Source organism: Bemisia tabaci, chromosome 3 (assembly GCF_918797505.1).
Source record: "Bemisia tabaci chromosome 3, PGI_BMITA_v3".
In the NCBI taxonomy this organism is placed as follows: domain Eukaryota; kingdom Metazoa; phylum Arthropoda; class Insecta; order Hemiptera; family Aleyrodidae; genus Bemisia; species Bemisia tabaci.
In genome coordinates, this window is record NC_092795.1 from 9,634,923 (window position 1) to 9,658,653 (window position 23,731).

The window sequence follows — 23,731 nt, forward strand, 5'->3', positions numbered from 1 at the left end:
CATTTTTTATTCCTTCAACAAAGGACTAAACACATCCAGGACCAGTTGTCACCACTGCTTATTTTACAAAAGTTTGACTCACTTGATTCTATTGACAAGGTCATATTCTTCCATAACCAGCTTAAGTAAGGCACTGCTTGCGAAGTCATAAGCTGTGTCGATAGCTTTCAAGTACGATTTGTTGGTAGCTTCATAGGCTAGGCCCTCTATTGGAGGTGGAAGCATTTCTTTTACCTTCTTATTTTCTAAAAGACAAAGAAAATGTATGAGCAAAGATGTGAATGAACAGTATGAAGTACTTCTCACACTTAATTCCTGAGCGACTATAAAGTTCAATTGGAGCACAGAAATTTGCAGTTTTTTTTTTAAGAGCAGAATAAAAAGATTGAAAAAGGGACAAAGCTGTATTATTTTGAAGTTTTAGAGTAGTTTCACATTTTGGGGCTTAAATTGAAGAGTGAAAATAAGAAGCCTTATTAGATGGTGATTTGCATTTTTATCTCTATCAATTTCGTTTTACTTGCTTCATTTTGAGTTGAAATTCTAATCATAGCATTTCTTCCATATATTAATGGCCAAAGATGGAAACTACACACTTACATTGCAATGTTTCAAGCTTTCCGCTCCTATTTTACTTAATCCAAATGAAAGAAAAAAGAGAAAGATTGAAGAAGTTTTCAAGAAATTATGTTGACTAATTTTCCTCGGAATGAATAACGTATAACAGGAAGACTGCAATGTCCCGAACGAAGATGCATAGTTTTGCACTTTAGCCATCAATATGAGTTTTTCCTTTTGTGCTACATTCAACTAAAGTTTTGTTTTTATGAAGTTTCTCACGAAAAAGTATTGTACTCACAGTCATGAGTCACTTTCTTTACATTCAATTAATTTAGAAAAAATCAAAGAGGTAAGTGTATTTTTTTTGTGTGTCTGATTTTATGAATTCAGATAAATAAATAAATAAAAAAAATAGATAAAGTAAAAAATGGTCGTGAGGACACTAGCTTATTTCCATCTTTTTTTATGATCTATTTGATTAACATATTAATATTTTTACAACAGAAATCAGTAAATTATTTTTTTCCACCGAATTTAAAGGCTGTTTGCCCTGAATATTGTGCTTGGTTACATGAATATAATTGCACCATAAGGAACAAATTTGTAAAAACCCATGTTACTTGAAGCATTCTGATGCGAAAATATAATATTCTTAGAGTTCCTCAAAATAGATGGATAGCTTTTGCTTAGTGACAGGCAAAGGAAGAAAAACAGGTACTTACTGCACAGCCTGATAACGTTGAGATATTTTCCAGTACGGAGTATTTTCTCTGCCACTTTCTCCAGAAAGGTAGGAACAAAATCTTTTCGGATCATGTACCTTGTTGTCCAATACTCATCGTAGCATTCACCCTTGTTCATAAAGGAACAACTTTCAATATCTACATTGTCTATTATCATAAACTGAAACACACACATATAAATTGAGAATAGGTTTAGTAGTTAGTAACAAGGTGGAGAAATGGTGCTGGGTCCACACCATTTCGCGGGGAAACAAAGCCAAGAAATACCAAAAATTAAAATTAGAGAGATTTGAGATTTGAGCATTTGAGATCCACTCCCCTGCTCCTGCTCACGATAGCTTGTATGATGTAGAAATACCTCATCATGAAATGATCCCATGAGGAATGCATTGCATTTAAACTTCCTTTTGTTAATTCCCAGTAGAGTTTCAAAATGCGTCTGAAAGAATTACTGACTCATGCGATTGATCTTATAAAAGACTTTCTTACAATAACACAAGCATAGACAAAATTTACTAACCTCATTGAATGGATCAAAAACTCTGCCTTTGTTGATCCACTTCTCAAGGGAGACAAAAAATGGAACGGAGGCACTTTTCAACAGGTACAAACAGATTTCAGTAGATTGAGTGTCTGAAGTTGTCATTGAGAGCTCATCGTGTAAAACACTGAGAGTCTTGCCTCCGAATGTTTTTGTCTGAAAATTAAAGCGGTGATAAATTCAAATTCATTGATTGTTCTTCAAATATTTATTGTTTCTTCCTCAACGTTTCCTATTCATCTATGATTTGATAATGATTCAAAGCAAATACATGAGAAGTAATGGAATGAGTAAAGCTCTCAGAAATTTTGTTGGATTTGCTTCATTCAAAATGACGGAAAAAATGTATTTTGAAGTAGCTGATATCTGGACTCATTGAAACAACGTTTTTGGCGATCTTTTACGATATGGACAGGTGAGGAAGTCCGCATTTTTTGATTAGTTGAAGCCTAACCTAAATACGCTATCATGATTTTTGGCCTCTGATTGGTCAGACTTTAATAAGCTGTTTCTCCTCTTGAAAGTGCTTTTCTACATTTTTTGATGGACGTTTCTGCTTTGTCATGAGATATCACATGGGGCATAACTGTCAGATACCCTGCCGGGATTTTATGTCACTAATAGATTAATGAGTAATTCATTAATTTCAAAAAGCTTTCATTGATTAATTTATTAAATTATTCGATATTCGGATGAAGTTTTAAGATACCTAGGATAAAATAATTCTCCTTAAGTATTTAAGTAGCTTCTCCTAAAGTATTTTTACAAGGTATTCATGAATTCATGATACGTGAAGAGTGGGAATACTCCAAAAAGGTTTCCTAATGCAACGGTATCCATGTACAGGTGAGTTAAAAAGTAGAAACTTACACTGCCCATATGCTGAGATATTTTGGAGAGAATAGACACAGGATGAAGGACGGGATAAACATAATACCATAGTTTTTCAAGTTGCAATTGCTGCTGATTCAGTAGAGTTTCCATTTGCACCACAAAGACCTGCAATAATGAAGATATGAGCCGAGACTAAGATCACTTCATGACTATGTGTTGTTCGACCAATATTCACAAATTTGCTTGCCATTTCTTGTTTCTTTGGCAAAGAACTGTTTTGCTAGCGAGGATCTTGGTTCTCGGAAGATCTGGCAAAGCACTGTTTTGCCAAAAAAAGATGAAATGGCTGGAAAAACTGAAATTATTGGTTGAATAAAGATATAATGCCATCAAAACACGACATTATCAAACGATGCCAAAGCTAGAAGACATCCTAAAAATTGTCTTTTTAAATGCAGTTGAATAATAAAAAAAAGCACTGTGGACTGTTAGTTGGTATGGAAATATCGTTGAGAATACATCACTTGACTAAATTATAGCTTAAGTCGAAGAGGAGAATAACAAGCATGAGTTTTATTAAACTTCTTCACGATGAGATTGCCTTTCCCTTTGTACTAAGCAATCCTGAAAGCACCGATTTTGCTCAACATTTTTCTGCAACACAGTTTTGAATTCGTTCCAATCCCCATTGGAAAACTATTCAAGTTTTAAAAAATGAATCTTGCACCATTGAAAAAAGTTATTTCTGAATGTTCCAAGCATTGAAAACAATTAGCTAGGCAAGAGAGGAGCATGAAGTTCAGACTTTCAACAGCGATTACATGTAATGGAGTTGGAGATTTCGAGAGAAAACAAATATTCCCGAAAATTTATGACTTATCAAAGGAAATTTGGCAACGCCTAAAGACTTGCATGGCGTTTTTCCTTATCACGGCAGTATTGTTGCTCTCTATGCTCAATTAGGAAGTTTTAGAAATCTTTTTCTTCTGTACGTTGATAACATTTTCGTCTTGTCTCCTTTGTTCGTTACACTTTTACTTTACAGCTGAGCTTCTTCTTCCTACAAAATAGTAGTTAAAAGGTTCTTACCTTATAGTCTGTCATGAGCAAAGTAATAGCTGCAGCCAGGGCTTGGTTAATGCGACCAGCACTCAATTGCTTCACCTCAGATAAGAACCGAGCGATCACAGAATGATGAGCTGCCATGGGCAAAATTTGGTTCAGGAGATTTTTTGATGAAATATCTGCAAATAATACACAATATGAAAGGACTTCAAAGAACCTTGTGGAAAAGTGATTCTTATGCTATTTGGCTGAATTTCTGACACCCCTCAGGGCTGATCCCTTCCCGATTCCCTTCAGGATGTCAAGATCAACAGTATGTATTTGGCTTTGTACCTTCAGAACATTTCTCTTCAACTACATTTTCCTCAAATACATATACTAATGTACTTCTTAATTTAGTGCTTCAAATATGCATATTCATTTTCCCAATCTTTGAATTTCATTTAATACCTTTGTCAACTTACGGAGATCATACTAACTAAAGTTTCTTCTCTGTGAAAGGGGGGGGGGGGTGTCAAGGCAAATGTTACATAATATTTTTATAGGTGTCTGGACCAGCATTACAAATACGTTCATAGGAGTGGGTGGGTGTCAAAAAATAAAACAAATTGCGATTTGTAAGGTACGAATGAGCACCTAGGGAGTCAGTGATTGGCTTGGGGTATTGCTAAAGGGTATTGCTAAGGTACCTTAGCTCATACATACACCTCAGGCTTGCCGAAGCCAATTAGCCCTTAAACAGTGAAATGTCCCGCTCATCTGACTTCATCCCTCACCCACTGCTTTACTTGACGTGGACTACGGCAGAATATAATGAAATGTGTCATAAGTTTACGCACCAATATTTTCTGGAATATCAAAAGTAGGTAACTCCCATGGTTCTGTGATGGGATTCACAGTTATATATTTGCCACTGCAACCCAGCATGCACCACAGGACATCTGATATAAGATGACATTTTTGAGACTGAGGAGGCACGTCATCTAAAGAAGAAAAGCAAAAGTTAATGTTCTGATCGCATAGGAACATTTTTGACTTTTTCCCACTGAAAAAATCCTAGATGTAAATTGCTGAATAGAGTAGCTGTGTATGTCATGTTGACAAATAAAAAAAAAATTGGGGGACTTTAAAACAACTTTTCCAAGAATTTTTGAGCATCATATTTCAAAGTTATCCTGTGCCTAATACAAGACGGAATGTAGGGTAACATCCCTACAGCGATAACATGGGACATGTGTTTCATATGTGCAGTTGGGAGCTTTAGGAGGCACTCATGGTAGTTTTTTTACTACTTGCCAAATTCAAATAATTTTGCAGACAAACTTAAATGCTGGGATGAATATTTAATATTTAGTAAATTAAACAAAAATTATTGATTAAGTGACAATATTAACCTGACCCTGGTTTTGTCCTTTCCTTTTGATTTTTGGTTTTTTTAATATCCAACAGACAAAAGCACTCTGTTAGTGAAACAGCCTTCTGTTTGCTTTTAAAATTGATTATTTCCACCTACTTTATGACATTTCAGTGCTCCTCTGACATGAAGGTGTACCTTAATTTTCACATGAGCCCCTGGAAGGAGGAAGTTAAATGTATAATAGGGCTTATCCATAAATAGAGTTACACCCATACATCAAATGAGCAACAATTAGAGAATAAGATTGAGGTCTATATGACCTGGTTGCTATTTGGCTGACCACATTGTAGTGGATTTTAGTTGTGAAGTTGACAATGACAGGCCCATAAAACAGCAGGCTGTATCTCTCACCAAAAGATAACGGAGGATTCAAACATTCCATTCCAAAAACAAAGTCTTGCGTTAAAAAGGGCCTCCTTTCTCGTGGACTAGAAAAAATTTCAGCTTCTGGAGTTTCAACTTTCCCGCTCTTGCGAGCTTGAATTTTGTTAACTACTTCGTTCAATTTACTTTGAGTCTGTGAACACTGTGAAATAAGAACTAAGTGAATAAATAAGTATGGTGATAAGTAAAAAATATGAAAATGGCTGTGCAATATTACTTTATACATTTTTACAAACATTGCTTTACAAAACTTAATGAAATTATTATCATCATCGTGATTTTCATGCCACTTTACCCCTAAAAAGTCTATTAACATGGTTGTATCTTTGGCACGCAACAGACCCATTGGAGTAATATCTTTTGGGGCCACTGATGTTTGAATGTTCCAGCTAGCAAAAACTGCCGCAGAGTCATAATATATTTTGGATACTTAAAATCAATTAGTTTTGCTCTCTGAGGTGGTGTAACCTTTTAAAACATCACATGGTTTGGATAAGTTTCTCTTAGAGGATGTTTTGCTTCAACTTACCACTGAAAACGTTTCATCCTCTGCTGAGGTGAGATCTAATGTGGCAGATGAAGAAGACGTGAAGGATTCTGAACGGGCAGCTTTAGCCGCAACACCCGCTAGGACCTTCGACAATTTCTTGTCTTGTTTGATGTATTCCAGCATTTCCAAATACTTGGGTAAGATGGTAAGTCTGGTGAAAAGGAGAAGGAGAGATAAAAAATTAAAATAAACCAACAAGCGAAAGGAGTGCCGGAAGTGCCCAAGTGCCAAGTGGACATACTTCTGCCAAACAGAACTATGCGCATACAGACATAAGCCCTGCGACCCATAAGAATAAATGCATAACAGGGCTCATGTCATAATGCACATGGTTCCATTTGGCAGAAATACGCCCAAGTGAGAGAGATTTTGATGCCCTCCCTTCAAAGATGTAACAGATATCAAGATTTTTTCCGATAAATTCCAAAAACTTTTTAATTGACGAGGGATTTTATGCCATTACTGGACTAATGAGTTAGTGAAATTAATTAGCTTTGGTTTATTTCAATTTAAGGTGGTATTCAGATGTATAATTGACACATTTTTATGCCTATTTTGTACATTTATTTGACCAATAAAGTTGTTATTAACATTATAGGTTTAGCTGACAAAGCAATGACATCCTACGTACTTCCACTAAGCTTATTGTCAGTTTGACAATTAGACGTATTTCTGCCAAACGGAACTATGTGCATTATGACAAGAGCCCTGAGACCCATGAGAATATATGCATATCAAGGCTCATGTCTTAATGCACATAATTCCGTTTGGCAGAAATACGTCCAATTAGAGGCCATTATCAGCGACTGTGGCAAATTTAAACGGACAAATCCCAAAATGACACGGAGGAAAAAATTCCAGCCTAACTTACTTTTTTTCCTCTAGTTTGTCAAGCTTGAATCGGAACAATTCAGGTTCAGATGCTTCCATCTCCATTCGTAGTTTTGATCCTTTATGTCCTTTAGCGCAACCTTCTGCTGTGAAGGTGGAAAGAAGACCCAAAAATTTATCTGGAGAAGCTGAGGCACTGAAAATGAGGAGAAGGGGAAACAAAATTAGCATCTGGCCAAAACAATGAATTGAAGGTTTTGATGAAAAGTCTGAAATGATCAAGCTATGACGAGTTGCTGATCAAGTTCTAGAGGTTTCAAGAAATGATAAATTCATTCAGGATGGCAGCATTGTGAAAAGGAAAACACTCATCGCAGATCAATTTTTGATGTGCTAAATCCTTCATTTCCGATTAACGCATGTCAACGGTGTGAGTCAGCAATCACTTAACTCAGTTTGCAGCGTCTCAGACTTCCTGTCATACTTTGTTTTTTGAACAGAAAATTACTCAACGGCAATTCTTTAAAACTGCCATGATTTTTCTTCTCTGTCCAAAGAAAATTCTGCAAAAACTTCAAGAAATAATGTCAATTTGTTCTCCTTTAAAAAAATAACATAGAGACAGAGATCTTCAGACACCACGAACGAGTTGTGTGATTGCCGACTTAGGTACACCGTCGATATGCTCTCTTTAGCAAGTTTACAATCACTGTCTGGGACTCATGGAATTTGTGATTGTCATTAAGTCCTGTCATGAAAAACGATTGCTCGACTGAAAATGATTACGTTGCTACGAAGTCATATTTGTTCTTTGAGAGATGATGCTCCGATGATAATTTTGATCCATTTCCAACATTGGTATTCAAGGAAAATGAAGCACACTCTGCTAGCATGTCTCAGGATTCAATTGGCTCGTGAGAAATTGAGCACAGAGAAGGTAAGTTTCTGAAGGAGTGGTTTTGGAATCCATCATGTGATTACTTACTTGCAGGCATTGATGAGTTCTCCAATCAGTTTTGGAAGTTCCTCACTCATTTCAGGTTCGGATCCTAAAATGACTTTGTATAATACGACTAGAAATAAATTAATTTCATGCTTTTTTACTGTATTCAGATGGACCTATCTTGCAGCCAAACACACGAGCTTCTACCATTATCACATTACACAATGTCATCCGCCGAAACAAAGGAAAAGGAAACATCAAACTGCGACAAGAGCTTCGCGTTTTCCAAACGTAACGGTTAGATCAACTTCAAATGATATGTAAATTTTAACGATGACATGCTTATCTATCCGAATTTCATATTTTGTTTACAAATCGGGTGATCCTAACCTCAAAATTCGACGCAAAACTGACCGACCATTGGGGCCACAGTTAACAGGAAACAACCAACATGATATTTAGATGTTTAGTGTCAATTTCGTATCAGTAAGGGTACACTCCTACTTAAATTTGTAAAGCCACGTGAAAATATGAAATTTAAGTCCAGGAATTTTTAAGATGCTTGTTTTAAATGAGAAATTCTGCATCAAAAATTTTTAGCGTTGATCCACAATGTTGGCAACTTGGAGCATCGACCAATATGAGCTTCGATTGGTCCATGCTTGGAGGGTCACAAATTGGCGGGAACTAACTTTAGAGCTTCACTTCTTGACCCTTTCTGAGTTTATTCACAGCAATAAATAAATAAATAAATAAAAAAAAAAATTATTTCCTATTCCATCACCTCTAAACATGTAATTCCTATCAAGTATAATGCAAAGGCATGCCTTCAGTTCTTATATAGCGTGAAGGAATCACCAAAAAAGTCTTCTAATCTTGGAAAAATCTTCGGAAAATTTAATAAATTCAGAGATAAAAACTTCAAGAGCCTAAGAAATAAAGTTCACTACAGACATAGAAAAAATGAGGCATCTAGAACCAAAACCGGAAATTTCCGATGCCCTGTCTAAAAATTGGGTAATCATTATAATTTTACATATAACAATTATAACATTGAGAAAAATAGAAATCTTTCATGTTCATGTTTTTCTTGTGGATTTTCTGTTATCAAGCAAGAAAAGGAAACATTTTAAAAACAGCTAGAAGTTTTGGTTGCTCCGCGCAGAAAATTAATATGATTGTACAATTTCTAGACCGTGCAATGGAGATTGCCGGTTTGGATTTTAGACTCCTCAAATGTTATGTTTAGGTACTGAAGTATTCCACAAAATTTTGCTCGTTTTCAATCAATTGGAATTGAAAGGTCCAGTTACACGATCAAATTGAGCCATCAAACTGGGCCTCTCATTGGTCTCATCCTTACCTCAGGTCTTTATCCACTAATCAGAGCTTCAGTTTGATGGCTCAATTTGATCGTGTAACTGGACCTTTATGATGAGCCAGAAATAGTAGTTCCTTACTGCGAAATGTGGCCCATTTTTTCTTTTCTCAAAGAGTATTATTTTTCAGTCCAGTTTTCAAGCAACTTGCTATTGAATTTTTTTTTAGTTTTAATATCAGTCTCTAGATCATTGTAAAAACTAATAACTACATACGATTAGATAAGCAGCAATCATATTCAGCTTATCAAAAAGTTCACGCCTTCATAGACGACCAACTAAATTATCAAGACTACTGGCCAAAAATGATGTAATCTAACTGTTGACTTCTTGGCCTGTGTCTCGCAGTTCATACAACTTAATTTTTTAGACGTTTGATCTCAAGGTGACTCTTTGAATGTTTAAAGAAAAAGTCCCTCATTAGTTGCTAAAAAATAAGACAAACAATGGCAGAGGTGAGTTCTATGGGACTTTGGTCTTCGCATATAATAAAATGAGAAAAATTGCAAGCAATCTTCTCTGCTACTGACACGGAAAAAAAAAAGAATTGCTGATTCAGCAATTCAATTGCTAAGAACAGTGAGTGCAATGTTTCAACGCAGATTTTACAACAAAAAAATGCTACTTTAACCACCCCTGTGGTTAAATTAGTTTACAATGTGGTTAAAGTAGCATTTTTTTGTTGTAAAATCTGCGTTGAAACATTGCTCTCACTGTTTTTAGCAATTGAATTGCTGAATCAGCAATTCTTTTTTTTTTCCGTGTAGCAAAGATCCTCTCATTCTCAAGAACGTTGATCCTGATTAAATGTGAATATACCTGCTTGCATTGTTTCATATATTTTAACAAAAATAAAATACTATGATTATTTTACTTTAAAAGTTGTTTAATAAAAATTTAAAGGTACAAAATTTTGCATGACGAGTGTTCATCATAGCAGCTGCCTTAAAAGTAATCTACAATAGATAAATGTACAATTTTGATTTAAGTAACAGGATATATAATATCCTGAGAAAATTTTTCTGTACATTCAGACGAAACATTTAGTTGGCTTTGAAAGTAAATTAAACACACAAGACTCTGCTCAAAAACATGTTAAATTTTGAGAGAGTTATGTGCAAAAACAATAGAGAGAAATATTTTGCAAATACAGAAATTCCAAAAAGCTTGGAACTAAAGGGATGAAATACTCTCGGATTTAGAATATTCATTACATTGATTAGAAAACACTGAAGATATGAATAATCTTCTAAATGAACATGCCATTAAAGCATAGATGCTTCAGCTGACAAACTAACAAAGTTGCCAGGTTGTGTACTATTAGTGCGATATTTTACATGGGTTTGAATGAAGAAAAGTATTGATTTTTTAGCACTATCTGGCAATAGTGCGAATTAGTTGTGCTTAATACACGGAGCCAAAAGACAATGATAGTGACAGCTCATTTAAATATGATCACAATGAGTAACATGTTGGGAATAATATGAAAATTAGATACTCCTTACATGACGCTCAAGAAGATATCTTAGGTTTGAAAAGTTTCAAGTCTCTGAAGTTCAAAGATTTCATGTTTGAGTATATTTTCGTAACTAAAATAAAAAATTGTAATAAAATCAAGTGATGTGGGATAAGGAGGAATCCATGATATATCTAAGGGGAAAAAAGAAGCACCAATGAGGAAGACGAAAAACAAGGCAATATAAGGCACTACTATATAGGAAGATAATCTAAAATATGTAGCTGGATTGATTACTTGCATATCGATGATGAAATTGCAAAATGCGTATATTGGTTTGCAGCATTGCAAACTCCCTGTCATATTTTATTTCCTCCATTGAAAACTACTAAGCATCATTTCTTGAAAACTTTGGTAATATTTCTCCTCTGGGTGGAAAATATTCTGTAAAAATTTCAAGCAATGACTGTTGGTTTGGTAGCCTTTAAAAAATAAAATGGGAGCAGTTTTATAAACACTGCAATCAAGAGATGCGTATTTGCAATCTCACCATTGATATTTTTTGATCACCTGATTCATAGACGAAGTAATTTAAATTCATCACAGAAATGCCACGTCTGATTGAAAGTTTGTTAAAATGGAACTGATATGATGAGGAAGACTGGAGAAAGAAAATCATGGTGATAAGGTACACAAAAGACAGAAGCAAAATGGCACTCAAGTAACATTAAAGACAATAGTATTAAGTAGTGATGGAAATTACAATACGTTTCACAGTGAAGGTTTGCCATAAATCAAATTCATTGGTGTCATTCGGTAAGAGACGATCGTCAATCCATGATCTTATCGAAAATGTGCTACAAAAATAAACTTCATGTTATACTCTTGAGTTAGAAACTGGTGGCACTTTTGACAGTAGATACAGGAAACGCACTATGCAAATATGTAATTATTATGCTTTACAATGTTTCACCACGATTTTCAAGTTCAGTTTAAAAAACAAATCGTTCTGTATGACGCCCTTGATCACTATTAGTAAATTAAAATTTGAAGCAATTAAAATAAAATATAAGTACAGACTCTTCCATTATATTACAAAAAAAATAATAAATGAATGAATAAAAAAATAATATATAATGATAGAAAAAGATAATCCTTTCATTAATATCACACGTTGAGCTAAAAATTGTTTGTACTCTGTTTTTAGACCCTCATCATTATTCTTAAGGAGTCAATTCAGAGAAAAAAACTTAATCCAGACTTAAATTGAAGAATAAGCATCCTAATCACAACACTAAGTTCTGCACAAACAACAGCTTAAGTTCAGAAATGAGTATTAAAATTAATGCTTTGAAATTTCTCTGTGTGCTTCATTTTTTGGTGGAAAAACCATACGATGGTATCACTCAAGATGTTCAGAAAAAAATCCTATGCAAGAAGATTAAAAAAAGGGAAGAAAAGAAAGTAAAGAAAGAAGAAATCACAGCATGTTTTCAAGAATATTGTCAATCAAATTTTCTTAGAGAGTAGTAAATACGAGCAGACATTTTGCAATGTTGCAGTGGTGACATGTTAATCTAAACCTGAGTCACCAATATATTTGAAACTAAGGGCTTTTAAGTGTTGATAAAGAGCACTTAAAATCCAAAAATACAAATACTTAGGATCTTAACAAGAAAAATTTGTTACGTTCAGACCACGACATGATTTTGAATGTAAAAACTGCAATCAAAGTCAAAGAAAATGCAAAAAAAAAGTTTAGGAATGTTCATGAGTAGTAAAAGACACTAATAAAGTCAAGTCAATAATATCACAATTATTTACTACAAATAAGTACTAACCACTATCCACAGTTCTTTGGCAGTGGAAAAGATGTTTAAAAATGAGCAAAAGCCCAAGATACAGAACACCTCATTGCATTAAACCTTATATTTATGGCAAGATGGAATAACTAGAGAGGAAAAAAGAAGCTTGCTGTCGTCAAAGCACCTAAAAAATCTTTACACTTTCAAATTCTAAATCTACAGACCATTTGAGACATTGCTCATAACTGGCAGACATATAATCACCGATACGATAATATTGCTGATTATGCGCTGGTGAGGAGGGGATAAGTGCATTCGGCATGTTTTGGTCTTAAATTTGTTAAATTTGAGCCCCTCCTGACCACCAAGGAAAAATGTTAGCAGACTATTGCCAAGGTAGTTTTGATGATCTTTCATCGACATTTAATTAAGCGAAAAGCTTGTCCAAAATGTTTCAGCACCCATGACGAAACAAATATTATTGCTCTGTGGCAAGGTTTTCAGAAACTCAGATATCTATTGGCTAATCATTTTATTTTAGCTTAATATATTGGCAATTGACGTGCTGTTCAGGTAACATAATCGTGAAACAGGCGCATTATCAGGTACAAGCATTTGACACATGCCCAAAACTTGATCTACCTCGTTTTTTAACTAAGTTTTGAAAAAATCACCTGACAGTTTAAAACAGAGCCACAAAACATGTCTTTGAGATGTTTTGAGGAGCTATGAGATCACAACATGTGGACAGACGGATTTCTGATTTTACAGCTCAATGTTCACTGTTGGTCGCTGGCACCTGACGTCATCGCCAACATGTTAAGTCAAAAGGAAATAACTAAACACGAGCCAATCTTCCATTAGATTGAAGTGGCTCACTGAAAAGAGCACAAAGAGCTAACTGATGACTGAAATACCTCTCATTCCAACTTGAAAGAGCGGGCACTGAGATAGAGAAATGGAGCAATAGGAGTGGAAAAAGGGAAAGAGGAGGCTTACGGTTTTATACCCATTCAGAGATAACAAAATATGTACTAAGAAACAGCCCATTTTTTGTCTGTTTTACTTAGTCCTCCTACAGAGTTTCAAAATTCCTGGTAAGTGCTTTTGACAAATAGACTGCAGACAATTCTAGGGATTTCTTTCTGCTCTCTATTTAAGTCTGTTAATTCCTTATAGTAGCTTTCAAAATTGTAGCTTAGGTTTAATTGGATCCCTGATTAAAGGTTGTAAATTGAGACAGATTCTCTCAACTTTTGAGCTATGGAACAAATGGCCCGAAAACTAATGGCATAATAATGATAATTTAAATAGTAAAAGGCCATCTTAACCCTCTATGGCATGAATTAATTTTGGATCTCAGATTCTGAGACATACAAATCTCTGCTGTAGCTTTCGTAAAAACATAGTCTCAATAACTTTATACATTTTTGTGATCATTTTTCCAACAAAGAATAGAGTGATAAAAATTTGCAACATCATGCTTCAGAGAAATAGTGCAATTTTTAAAAACCTAAAAATGCGTTTTTACAAATAAGTACCATCAAGCCATAGAGAGCTAGTACAAAGAACATTAAGAGAGGATGTCTTGAGTCTTTTTTGAGTAAATTTGAAACGTATTAGTGATTCTTACAAGAACTTATTAAAACATAGTACACAAATCATTTTTGCAATACAATTTTTACAATTTGTAATGCAACAATTTTTTGCGTTAACACAAAAGGTTGAAAATTGGCAAGGATTGTGAGATCCAGAGAAGTACGGCAAGAATGTTTCAAAATAATGGCTACGTAAAAGAATACGTACAATTAGCTGGTTGTGATAAAGTTACGGTTGACCATTTATCACCTCATTTTCTTCCATCTGAAATCAAAGTAAAGTTCAATAAGATGCCAAAAATAAACACAACAAGAGTTCACTTTACAAGGTCCTGATGTATTTATAAGTAAGTATATTGTAATCTTCTCAATATTCGTAGTTCCTGAGGGGGCTTTTGTTTTTGCTCTAGAAGACTTTACACACTGCCTTTTACCCATCACCTCCAATCTTTCAAAATATCAATTGTAGGGCAACTTTTGCAGCCAATAATAAACCAAAATTAGTTTATTATGGGCTTAAGTTTTTCTCAGTTCTGACAAAAAAGAATCTATTCAAGTGGGTGCTGAGAACTTTCAGTTTGAAATTTGAAGATCAGAAAAATAAGCTCTTCTTAATAAAACTGCGATGGAGAATGATATCACCATCCTTTCCTTTTGTCTAACAGACAGGAACTGGTATTAAATGGGTTTTGGAATCCGGAGGGTGATTGCATTTTAGCATGATGAAACATTCTTTGTAATTGAGGACACCACACCAAGAACAGCCTATAACTGGAAACCGCGTTTTGAGAAAAACGCATTTTAAGTTTTGTTTTTGATGTACTGCGCAGACTTTTCTATGCAGGTACCCTGTTATGGTGTTTTTGGGTGACCTAACCCTTCTATTGAAGGATGCCGGGTAGATTTTGCGATACATTTTGGGTTTATACTCTCATATATTAATTTAAAAAAGCGCTTTATAGGCCATTATTACGCCCAACAGTCATTTTGGTGGCAATATGAAGTATAAATCATTTTAATCACGCATGATTAACGCAAAATGAAAGAATATCAATAGTGAGTAAAGAAAGGGGTAACTAGCACCTTATAGGCCCGTTTATAGGTCGTTCTTGCACCCATCCATCCAGAGGCCTGACTTAACTTGGAAAAAAAAAGGTTTTTCGACCTCGAGCCGTTACCTATCTATATTCTATCGCTACCACAGCATAGTCCAGGGTACGTAGAATCCGAAAAGCAGATGGGCTTAATAACGACCTATACGCCTATAGGCTGTTCTTGGTGGGGTGTCCTCAATTATCACCCAAAAATTTTCCAAAAACCACAGAAAAGACTGTTACCCCTATTTTTTGTAGTATGTAAAACCGAAAATACAAAAACAAATGGAATTGATTTTAAATGATTGGTATGATTCTCACAACTTTAAATGATTAGTGTTCAGAAGAGAGACTTTCTGAAAAGTTTGCACTGAATTCTAATACTAATTTACTTTTTGCACAGCTCTTATAAAAGTAGAAATTGGGAAGAACTCATTGTGAGGAACGTAATTTTTTATGTTAAAATAAGAGTACAAGGGAAATTTACCTGTTGTATGCACAGCATAAAACAAAAATGGATATCAGTGCAGCTATGCCAATAAAACAAGCTATTCCTAGCACGGCGATTTGGGACCATTTAACTTCTGCCCGTAACAATTGTGGAGCACAGCGCTGAAAATGAACAAGATTAACTCAGATAATTGATTTTGAAGGAAAATAAAGTTTAAACATGGCCACATTACATTGCATTAAAACAGATTCAACAATCCTCGAGTTATTTTCATCTCATTTACAGAGGTATCAGAGGCGTTTAAAAATAGTTGCCCAGTCCGTGATCGGACAGAGGGCCAGTGGTAGTTCAAAGATTAAGTTAATCCTAATACTTTAGGCAGAATAAGCCTAGAGATTGCTGTAATAAGAGAGACGTTTTCCAAAAAAGAGCAGGCTACAATGCTATGCTTTAGGTAAATGTTGTACGAACATTCTGACTTTACAATGATTGTTTTGATAAAATAAAAAATTTTCAAGAAAATTTTTAGTTTTTCATTGTAGTTAGTAGAAAAATTCATTCACAATTTAAATGTGCAATAAAAAGTTTTAAAAGAAACATAATGGCTCTCCGCAAAAATGAATTTTTTGCCACGGAAAAATATGGCAACATTTAAGTGATCCAAAGCTATTTCTTTTTAGTGTATCAGTTTAGGTCTTAAATAAATGGTGAATTTTGATTTCCTGAGGACTATTTTAGTTTTTGAATAATTTATTTCAAGCCCTTCTCTGATATATACGTATAAAGTAATGTGTGTTTAAGGTCTAATCGTTAATTAAATTACCTTAAAATGTAGAGAGGGAGGGAAAGGAGAGGCAAAAACTCTCAGAAAGCATATGGAACCCCCAATTAGAGAGCTAGTGGGGAGATCTGAGTTTAGAAGAGAGATTGGAACGGGGAAAAGGAGGGAAAAAAAGACATCAAATTACCTGAACAGATGCAACTTGATACTTGTCATAAACTCTTTTGAGTTCATTATTGGAGGTGTCGCGTAAAATGGCATGAACTTCATTTAAATCTAAGTTATCTTGATTCAACAACTGGAAACATGAGCTGGAAAAAGAAGAACAGAGAGTAAGTGTTAAGACAATACATGATAATTTATAATAAGAATAAAATTTATCGTAAATGAATCTAAGAAATTAGAACTATAAATTATAGTAGTTAAAATGGAAATATCGGTTGGAAAAATAGTTCATTCTGCAGTTTTCCAGCAATAACTAGAGGCTCCTGAGACAGATATTAACAGAGAAACTCTTAACCAAGTATTTTGGCTTGCTATGTTGCAGACTTCCTGTCATACTTTAATCTATAAAAGGAAAACTATTCAACGTCAATTATTTAAATTTCCATGATTTTTCTTCTCGAGGCAAACAAAATTCTGTGGAAACTTCAAGGAATGATGTTGATTTGTTCTCATTCAATTAAATAAAATGGAAACGGAAATTTTAAAATACCAGAAACGAGATTTGTGGTTTGGGAGTTTCACAGTCATCATAGTATTTATCCAATAATAGAATTCATTAATATTTGTATATGACTGAGTGTTGTTTTCTCTATTTTGTTATCCAGATTGGTCTTGTCTTACTGAATCTAGAAAATCAGGAGTCTTGTGCTTTATTAAAAATAAAATAATCTTAAAATGAATTGTGAGAGAATTTTAACTGAGAGAGTTTGGACTTTCGATAACTTTCAAGTTTTGAAAAATGCATATTTTGAAGTTAAATACCTTGTGCTGCTGAAATCCAAGCTTCCATCTTCTTTTTCGTAAAACTGTGTGTCATAAATATTTAACTGAGATGATTTCAATGCCAAGGCTTTCTCAACTTCTTCCGTGAAATTGGGGAGGTTTGTTTTGATTTCAGTTGGTGGTCTCAAGAAAATGAACTTGAGTAAAACACGATCTCTCTCCACATAAATCTGGAATAAAGAAATAATGTTTCTGACTCAACTTTCCTGAAATAAAGTTCTTGATGCTTGCTAATACTTGAACATCTAGGTTGAAATTTTTTGATACCTTTTTAATGCTCTCCGAAGAACATTTTGATTTACATTATTGTAATACTTTTTTTTTCTTTTTTTAAATTAAAATTTATTTAATACTTTTTTAAAATTTGTTTCAAAAATTAGGTTAATTTAAAAAGTAAAAAAAGTACTTCCACATAAAATGTGTAAGTAGAGGCTGCCAAAGTTGCTTAAAGCACGTGCTTAGGTTAAAAAATTCACTTTAAAATTATTGAAAGAGCAACTTTCATAATTTTTGATAATTTCAATTTTGTATTAAATACTTTGAAGTCTGAAACTACTTCTTCTTTTCCAATGGTGAAATATATCGCTAATTTCTTACCTTTACTGTTGTAAAGGATTCTTTCCCCTCATCGTCACTATTCCTGGCGGAGACATTCAAAATGAAATGACCATTCATGTAGTCAATCATGCTGGCTGACGTTCGAAGCTCCCCATTTTGTGAATTGAGGTGAAACGGAAGAGGAGTGTTAGGAACTTCAACCAAACTGTTAAATCCAGAAACAAATGTCCAATTCTTGACACTGTAGGTAATTGGGTCTGGATTATAATCAATGTCCACCGCTTGCAGAGTTAGAAGTAAAGTATCAATTGGAACATTCACACGAGCACCTGGAAAAGGTGACAACAAAACATAGAATTTGAGTAGACCTTTTACATGCATTGAAGCAAGAAAAAATTATCTTTGTCTTGCTGCTGATGGTTGTATGAATTAAAATAATGTAAGTCACTTCCTACTCGAAATAAACGAACCAATAAGTCAATTCAGTAGTTTGACTCCATTGCAAGCATTATATTATCTGTTTCATTACTGCTGTGCACACGAATAGACAGATGAGATTGGGTATGGGTACACTAAAAATCTGGTTTTCTATTCTCTCTCTCTTCATTTTTTTAAAATCACGACTGGTTAGGTATGTAATTTGCAGCTAAAGAAGCGCTAGTTTTCTTGTGAAACATAAAAAGTACTCTAATTTTTTCGCTCAGTCTCACATGATCAAACGATAAAAGTTAGGTTGGATGTTTGAAGGAAAAAAACTTACCAACGGTGATATTTCCTTTTTGAAACTGTGGCAAGTTATCGTCAATTTCAAGAACAATGATGCGGACTTGGATTTCACTGAAGTCCTGGGGGATAAAGAGCAATCATACAAGATTAATTGTATAAATTTCAATATTCTTCTTTACACTAGTTTATATAATAATCTAAATTAAGTATGAAATTCTGAAAAAATGCTGGTTCAATGGAAAAGTTGATATACGTACTTAGAAATTGTGAAAGATTTGGAGGAAAGTTTGAAAAATTGCGAAAATATTGGGGCACTTTATTAAGGAAAAGAATGAAAGTAAATGCAATCCTCTAATTTTATTTTCATTTCAGAGACAGTTCTTTTCCTATGCTTCTGTCTCTAATTTAGTTCTTTCCAGTCTTGGAAAAATGAACTTCATGTTTCGGCTGCTTCATCAACAGTTATTTTTTCTAAGTACTTTTTTCGTTCAGTGATGAGGTCGCCTGGTGCAATGTATGGATTCAATTTAATCACAAAGTCTTTGAAGTCATATGCTTCTTTTGCTATGTGTATTCCTATCAGTCACCCAGGATGGAATCAAAATGTTTATAAGACCACTCTGATTCAGAGAAAATGTTTTGCCGGCAGACAAGACTTTAAAAAAAACACCTGGAATGTATTTTAAAATATTACCTGTCGACTATAAGCTTTCCTCAGACTTGATGGTGTATCACTTAATTTGAAGCACTTGATTGTCAGCAAATGTTCGGCAACTGACTCTCGATCTAGTCGTCCAACTGCTGTTATCAAACCAGTGTTGTTCTCCGTTCGATTTATGGCGAATAGGTCATTCTCATTACCATCTTTAAAACAGAGAATAAGTTGGTAATTGCTGGGTTTTAGATTGTCAATGAAATATTAATTTATGAGTTAATAATGTTGCTTCTATTATCCTACATGGGGTTCCTCCTGGGAGAAGGCGCAGAGCGCGCCCAATAAGAGGGTGGAGCAATGGATTGGTGCAAGAATACACAATACTCCATTCTTAAAGAGTTATGGTTAGATAGGGAGCAAGTGCAGTTAAATGTTGAAAAACGCCAGGAAGCCCTATGAAGCAACATGTATAATGTATATGTGTGATGTTTTTGCTGATTTCCTAACATTATCAAATATAGAAAATTAAAAGCCTTAAAAATCTGCACCTAAAATCTAATTTTTGCTGAAATTTTTGCTCTTAAATGTTTGAAGATTTTTGGATGAGGACAGAGTAACTGAATTGAGCTACAATAGTCAGCAAGTTGCAGAAGCATTGGTGTCCTGTATTTTGTTACAACTTTGATACAAAAAGTGTAAAAATACTTACATGTTATCAGATAGCCGATATTTGCATTATCTCCTACATCTAAATCAACAGCTTTGACAGTGCCAATGATAGAGTTAGGCATTGATTCCTCTAGGATCTCTAGTCGCACTGGTGATTCATCCTAAAAATTGGAGAAAAGGTCAAAATGTATTTTTTAGAAATCCTCCAAAGGATAAAGTTAATATCAGAGACGGAAAAAATGCTACTGCAGTATGTAGAATTTCATATTACACATGATGAGATTTTAAGTAACGCCTTCGGAGGGAACTGATAGGTAAAAAGAAACTCCTTTCCATTATTTCACCGATTTAATAGAGTAACAAATTATTGAGGAGGCGGTGTATTGTTTCATAAACATATCAATTTACGGAAGTTTGAGAATAAAATAATAGTTTCCCTTTAACATTTTAGAAAGAGTAAGAACAACTATCAATCTCCAATAAGTGCATGAGCATTGTGACAAAGGTTCTGTGCTTACTTGAACAAAATCTCTCGCTGTCAGTGCTGTAATTTCAACTTTCACGTTGAATCATTGGCAAACATAAAAGGAATCATAAATACCAGATGAAAAGAGTGATTAGATGAGAGAGAACAAATACAAAAGTCTTTTAAAAGGATCAAATAAATTCATAATGGATACATACAATGGCACGTTTGAAGACGGGTTTGTGATCATCAACATCTGTGACTATAATATTTAAAACTTGAGTAGTTTGCTGGGGAACACTTCCAGAATCTTGTACAACTAATAAAAGCGAGTATTTTTCTTTTGTTTCTCGATCTAAGAGAGCTCGAGTAGTGATGCGTCCTGTGTCAGCATCTGCCAAACAAAAGAGAAAAAATGATTGTAAATGACTGGGAGAATCTACCATATGTTTGATATTATTGACAATTTTAAGGTGAATGGTGTAATAAAAGCTTTAAATTTAAGTCAAAGCACTGACTCAGCAGCCTGATTGTTGTGATTTTTTGTTTGTCGGGTGGAAATGGATGACATAGGTTAAATGGCGAAGCATGATTGGTTGGCTATGTCTTATCATTGCTTTGTCGTTTGGAATGGACGACGAATTAAAGGCACCTCTTGAGTATCCGACAGCATGTCGCCTATTCTACCCGACAAAGCAACGATAAGACATAGCCGACCAATCACTCTTCGCCATTTAACCTAAGTCATCCATTTCCACCCGACAAACAAAAAATTTCAACGATCAGGCTGCAGGCAAGTACTCTTAAAATTTTTCACAATTTCGAGCTTGAACGGTTATTTAAAAATCAAGAACGCCTATAATATATGATTAGTTAATTTACATTACAAATAAAATTGCAATTGGATCTTAAAGCAAACGGTTTCTTACCAATGAAAAAATTTAGTGAATCCGACCCATCTTGAAGGAAACTGTACATTAGTCTGCCCTCTGGAGAGTTGGGATCATCAGGGTCTGATGCAACGACTTTGAAAACTGGGGTTCCAATGGAAGCATTCTGGAAAAAAAATTGTTTTTTAAAATAATTGAAAGATGTGTATTACTATAAGCAGTAATCAACGTAGATAATTGAAAACTAATTATAAAATTAATTATGTTGATGGCAAAATTGCACAAATTGGCGAAACTCCCTTTGCAACGTTGCAGGCTTCCTGCAATACTTTATTTTTTAAATGGAAAAATACTTAGCATCAATTCTTGAAAACTTCCTTCATTTTCCCTCTCTGCATGAAGAATAACCTGTGAAAGTTTCAAGTGGTACAATCGGTTTATTCTCTTTAAAGAGCGGTACAGCAGAAATGACCGATGCGGATTATGACTGTAATGCCATAAACAGGGAACCTTTAAAAAATACCTAAATTATGCATTTAGCATTCGGCATGCTTTTTATTTACTATGAATACAATACATTGAAAAACTCATTTCTAGTTTGATACTTGGAGGGAAAATAAAAATACAGGGAAAAGCTTACCTCTGAAATATATGCGACTTCACCCAAAGCTGGATGGATAATTGAGGGAACACCATCGTTAGAGATAACATCTCCGATGTAAACTTTGACAATGACGTCTGTGAAAAGACTAGGAGTACCTGCATCTTGGGCTCTGATTGTGATACCATACGATTCAGCTCGACCTTTTCCCGTCAGCTGTTGAGCTGTTTTTAACTCTCCGGTTTGAGAATTTATAGAAAATAGTCCTGTAGAAAAAATTAAAAAAAATATGAAATTTTCCTTGACCAAAATTAAGAATCAATAATTTCAATTTCACTGCACACCATCTGCAACTGCTCTCTTTCGGTATTTTCATTCTTCAGGTAATGATCATTTTGTTTTCGGGGGAAAAATCGATATAGTTACGATTATTTTGATTAAAGACTTCGACATAAAGATCATTCATTATATTCATTGTTACATATTATAATATTATACTTTGTACATTCTAATATTAGGACATGACTTAGTTAGTTTTTTCCAAACTTTCTCCGTGGCTGGAGAAAGTTTTTTGCCTTTACATTTTTGAAAGTAGCCTTTATATTGCTGTTTACGTAAGACTGCCCACTAGACTATTTTCTTTGCATTAAACACACAGTTCACAATTTTCTTTACCTTAATTAATATGCCTAGCAGTTTCATTCTAAAGAAATAATGCATTCAATAGTTTCATTCACAAGAGTAGCACCGACTCAACATTTTCTCCCCCCTTTCAGGTTTTCTTTTTCACCTTTCAAAATTCTCCATTCGGCGGCTTTCACATTTTATTCTCGACTGGATGGACCTTTCAGTTGCAGAAGTTTTGGCATCCCTGGATTTTTTCTGTCAAGAGTTTGGTAAACTTTGTACACTCGAGTTAGATACACTTTTGGTGTTCATAATGTTTGTGAGAAGTTCCTCTTACAGTGGTGCTAATAATTCAATTTTGAGTTTTTCGACAGTTGGGTCTCTGCACTCATGGTTGGACGCCATAGTTATTTTAATTAATTCATAGAATTTTGAAAAATAATTTTATTTTCCTTACCAGCAGCTTCACTTGTATCAACCAGCTCATACTCAACTCGGCCACCGTCACCACTGTCAGGATCAGTTGCGCTTACATTCAAGACACTTGTATCCAGAGGGACATTTTCCAAAACAACAAATGAGTACTGGCTAGATGAAAAAGTAGGAGCATTATCATTTATGTCCACAACTTCTATGATCACCTGTAACATTGAAAGAGGTATTTTACCACGTTGTCTAGCAGTGTTTTTGTACGTGTTACTATGATGCTGCAGCTTATCGAATTTTTGACGATTTTCACCAATTTTTTGACTGAATTGGGAAGCAGGAAAAAAATTAGGCTTTGTTTTTTGCAGACTCTTTTAAGAAACATGAAGAAGGAGTAAATATTATTTTCCTGGGAGATATTTTTGAGGTTACAGAGAGCCAATGAAAAGATTGAAACATGGTTTTTGCCGAGTTCTGCTGTTATACATTCTAATACATTCAACGACTTATGCATTCGAAACTGGGAAAGTGGGCCTCTGAGTAATCAAAACTAAAATTGAAGAAATTCAAATGAATTTGTGTTTTTAATATTTTTGTATTGTACGGACAAAATTCCTGATGCGTAAGAGAGTAGAGAATGAAAGACAGATCTGTAAGATTGATATAACTTAC

The 23,731-nt window shown here is 34.4% G+C and overlaps 2 protein-coding genes across 3 annotated transcripts in view; both read right to left on the reverse strand.

The window, feature by feature from the left end:
* Nucleotides 1–8,274, reverse strand: part of LOC109030968 (gamma-tubulin complex component 2) — a 44,201-nt gene extending 35,927 nt beyond the window's left edge. Inside the window, exons 1-10 of one of the 2 annotated variants that reach the window (XM_019042208.2) lie at nt 7,912–8,274; nt 6,967–7,122; nt 6,075–6,246; nt 5,513–5,687; nt 4,584–4,727; nt 3,769–3,923; nt 2,716–2,844; nt 1,825–2,001; nt 1,284–1,464; nt 83–245 (exon numbers count right to left, since the gene is read on the reverse strand). In XM_019042208.2, coding sequence (XP_018897753.2) covers nt 83–245; nt 1,284–1,464; nt 1,825–2,001; nt 2,716–2,844; nt 3,769–3,923; nt 4,584–4,727; nt 5,513–5,687; nt 6,075–6,246; nt 6,967–7,122; nt 7,912–7,961 — 1,502 coding nt within the window. In that variant the 5' untranslated portion in view covers nt 7,962–8,274. The remainder of the gene's footprint in view (nt 1–82; nt 246–1,283; nt 1,465–1,824; nt 2,002–2,715; nt 2,845–3,768; nt 3,924–4,583; nt 4,728–5,512; nt 5,688–6,074; nt 6,247–6,966; nt 7,123–7,911) is intronic. The other variant, XM_019042210.2, reaches the window with a different exon arrangement.
* A 1,725-nt stretch (nt 8,275–9,999) lies between these two features.
* Nucleotides 10,000–23,731, reverse strand: part of Cad74A (cadherin 74A) — a 31,984-nt gene continuing 18,252 nt past the window's right edge. The window contains exons 18-29 of the mRNA XM_019042265.2: nt 23,091–23,274; nt 22,046–22,272; nt 21,445–21,571; nt 20,734–20,909; nt 20,090–20,210; nt 19,420–19,589; nt 18,760–18,844; nt 18,039–18,328; nt 17,421–17,611; nt 16,621–16,744; nt 15,689–15,813; nt 10,000–14,372 (exon numbers count right to left, since the gene is read on the reverse strand). Coding sequence (XP_018897810.2) covers nt 14,354–14,372; nt 15,689–15,813; nt 16,621–16,744; nt 17,421–17,611; nt 18,039–18,328; nt 18,760–18,844; nt 19,420–19,589; nt 20,090–20,210; nt 20,734–20,909; nt 21,445–21,571; nt 22,046–22,272; nt 23,091–23,274 — 1,839 coding nt within the window. The 3' untranslated portion in view covers nt 10,000–14,353. The remainder of the gene's footprint in view (nt 14,373–15,688; nt 15,814–16,620; nt 16,745–17,420; nt 17,612–18,038; nt 18,329–18,759; nt 18,845–19,419; nt 19,590–20,089; nt 20,211–20,733; nt 20,910–21,444; nt 21,572–22,045; nt 22,273–23,090; nt 23,275–23,731) is intronic.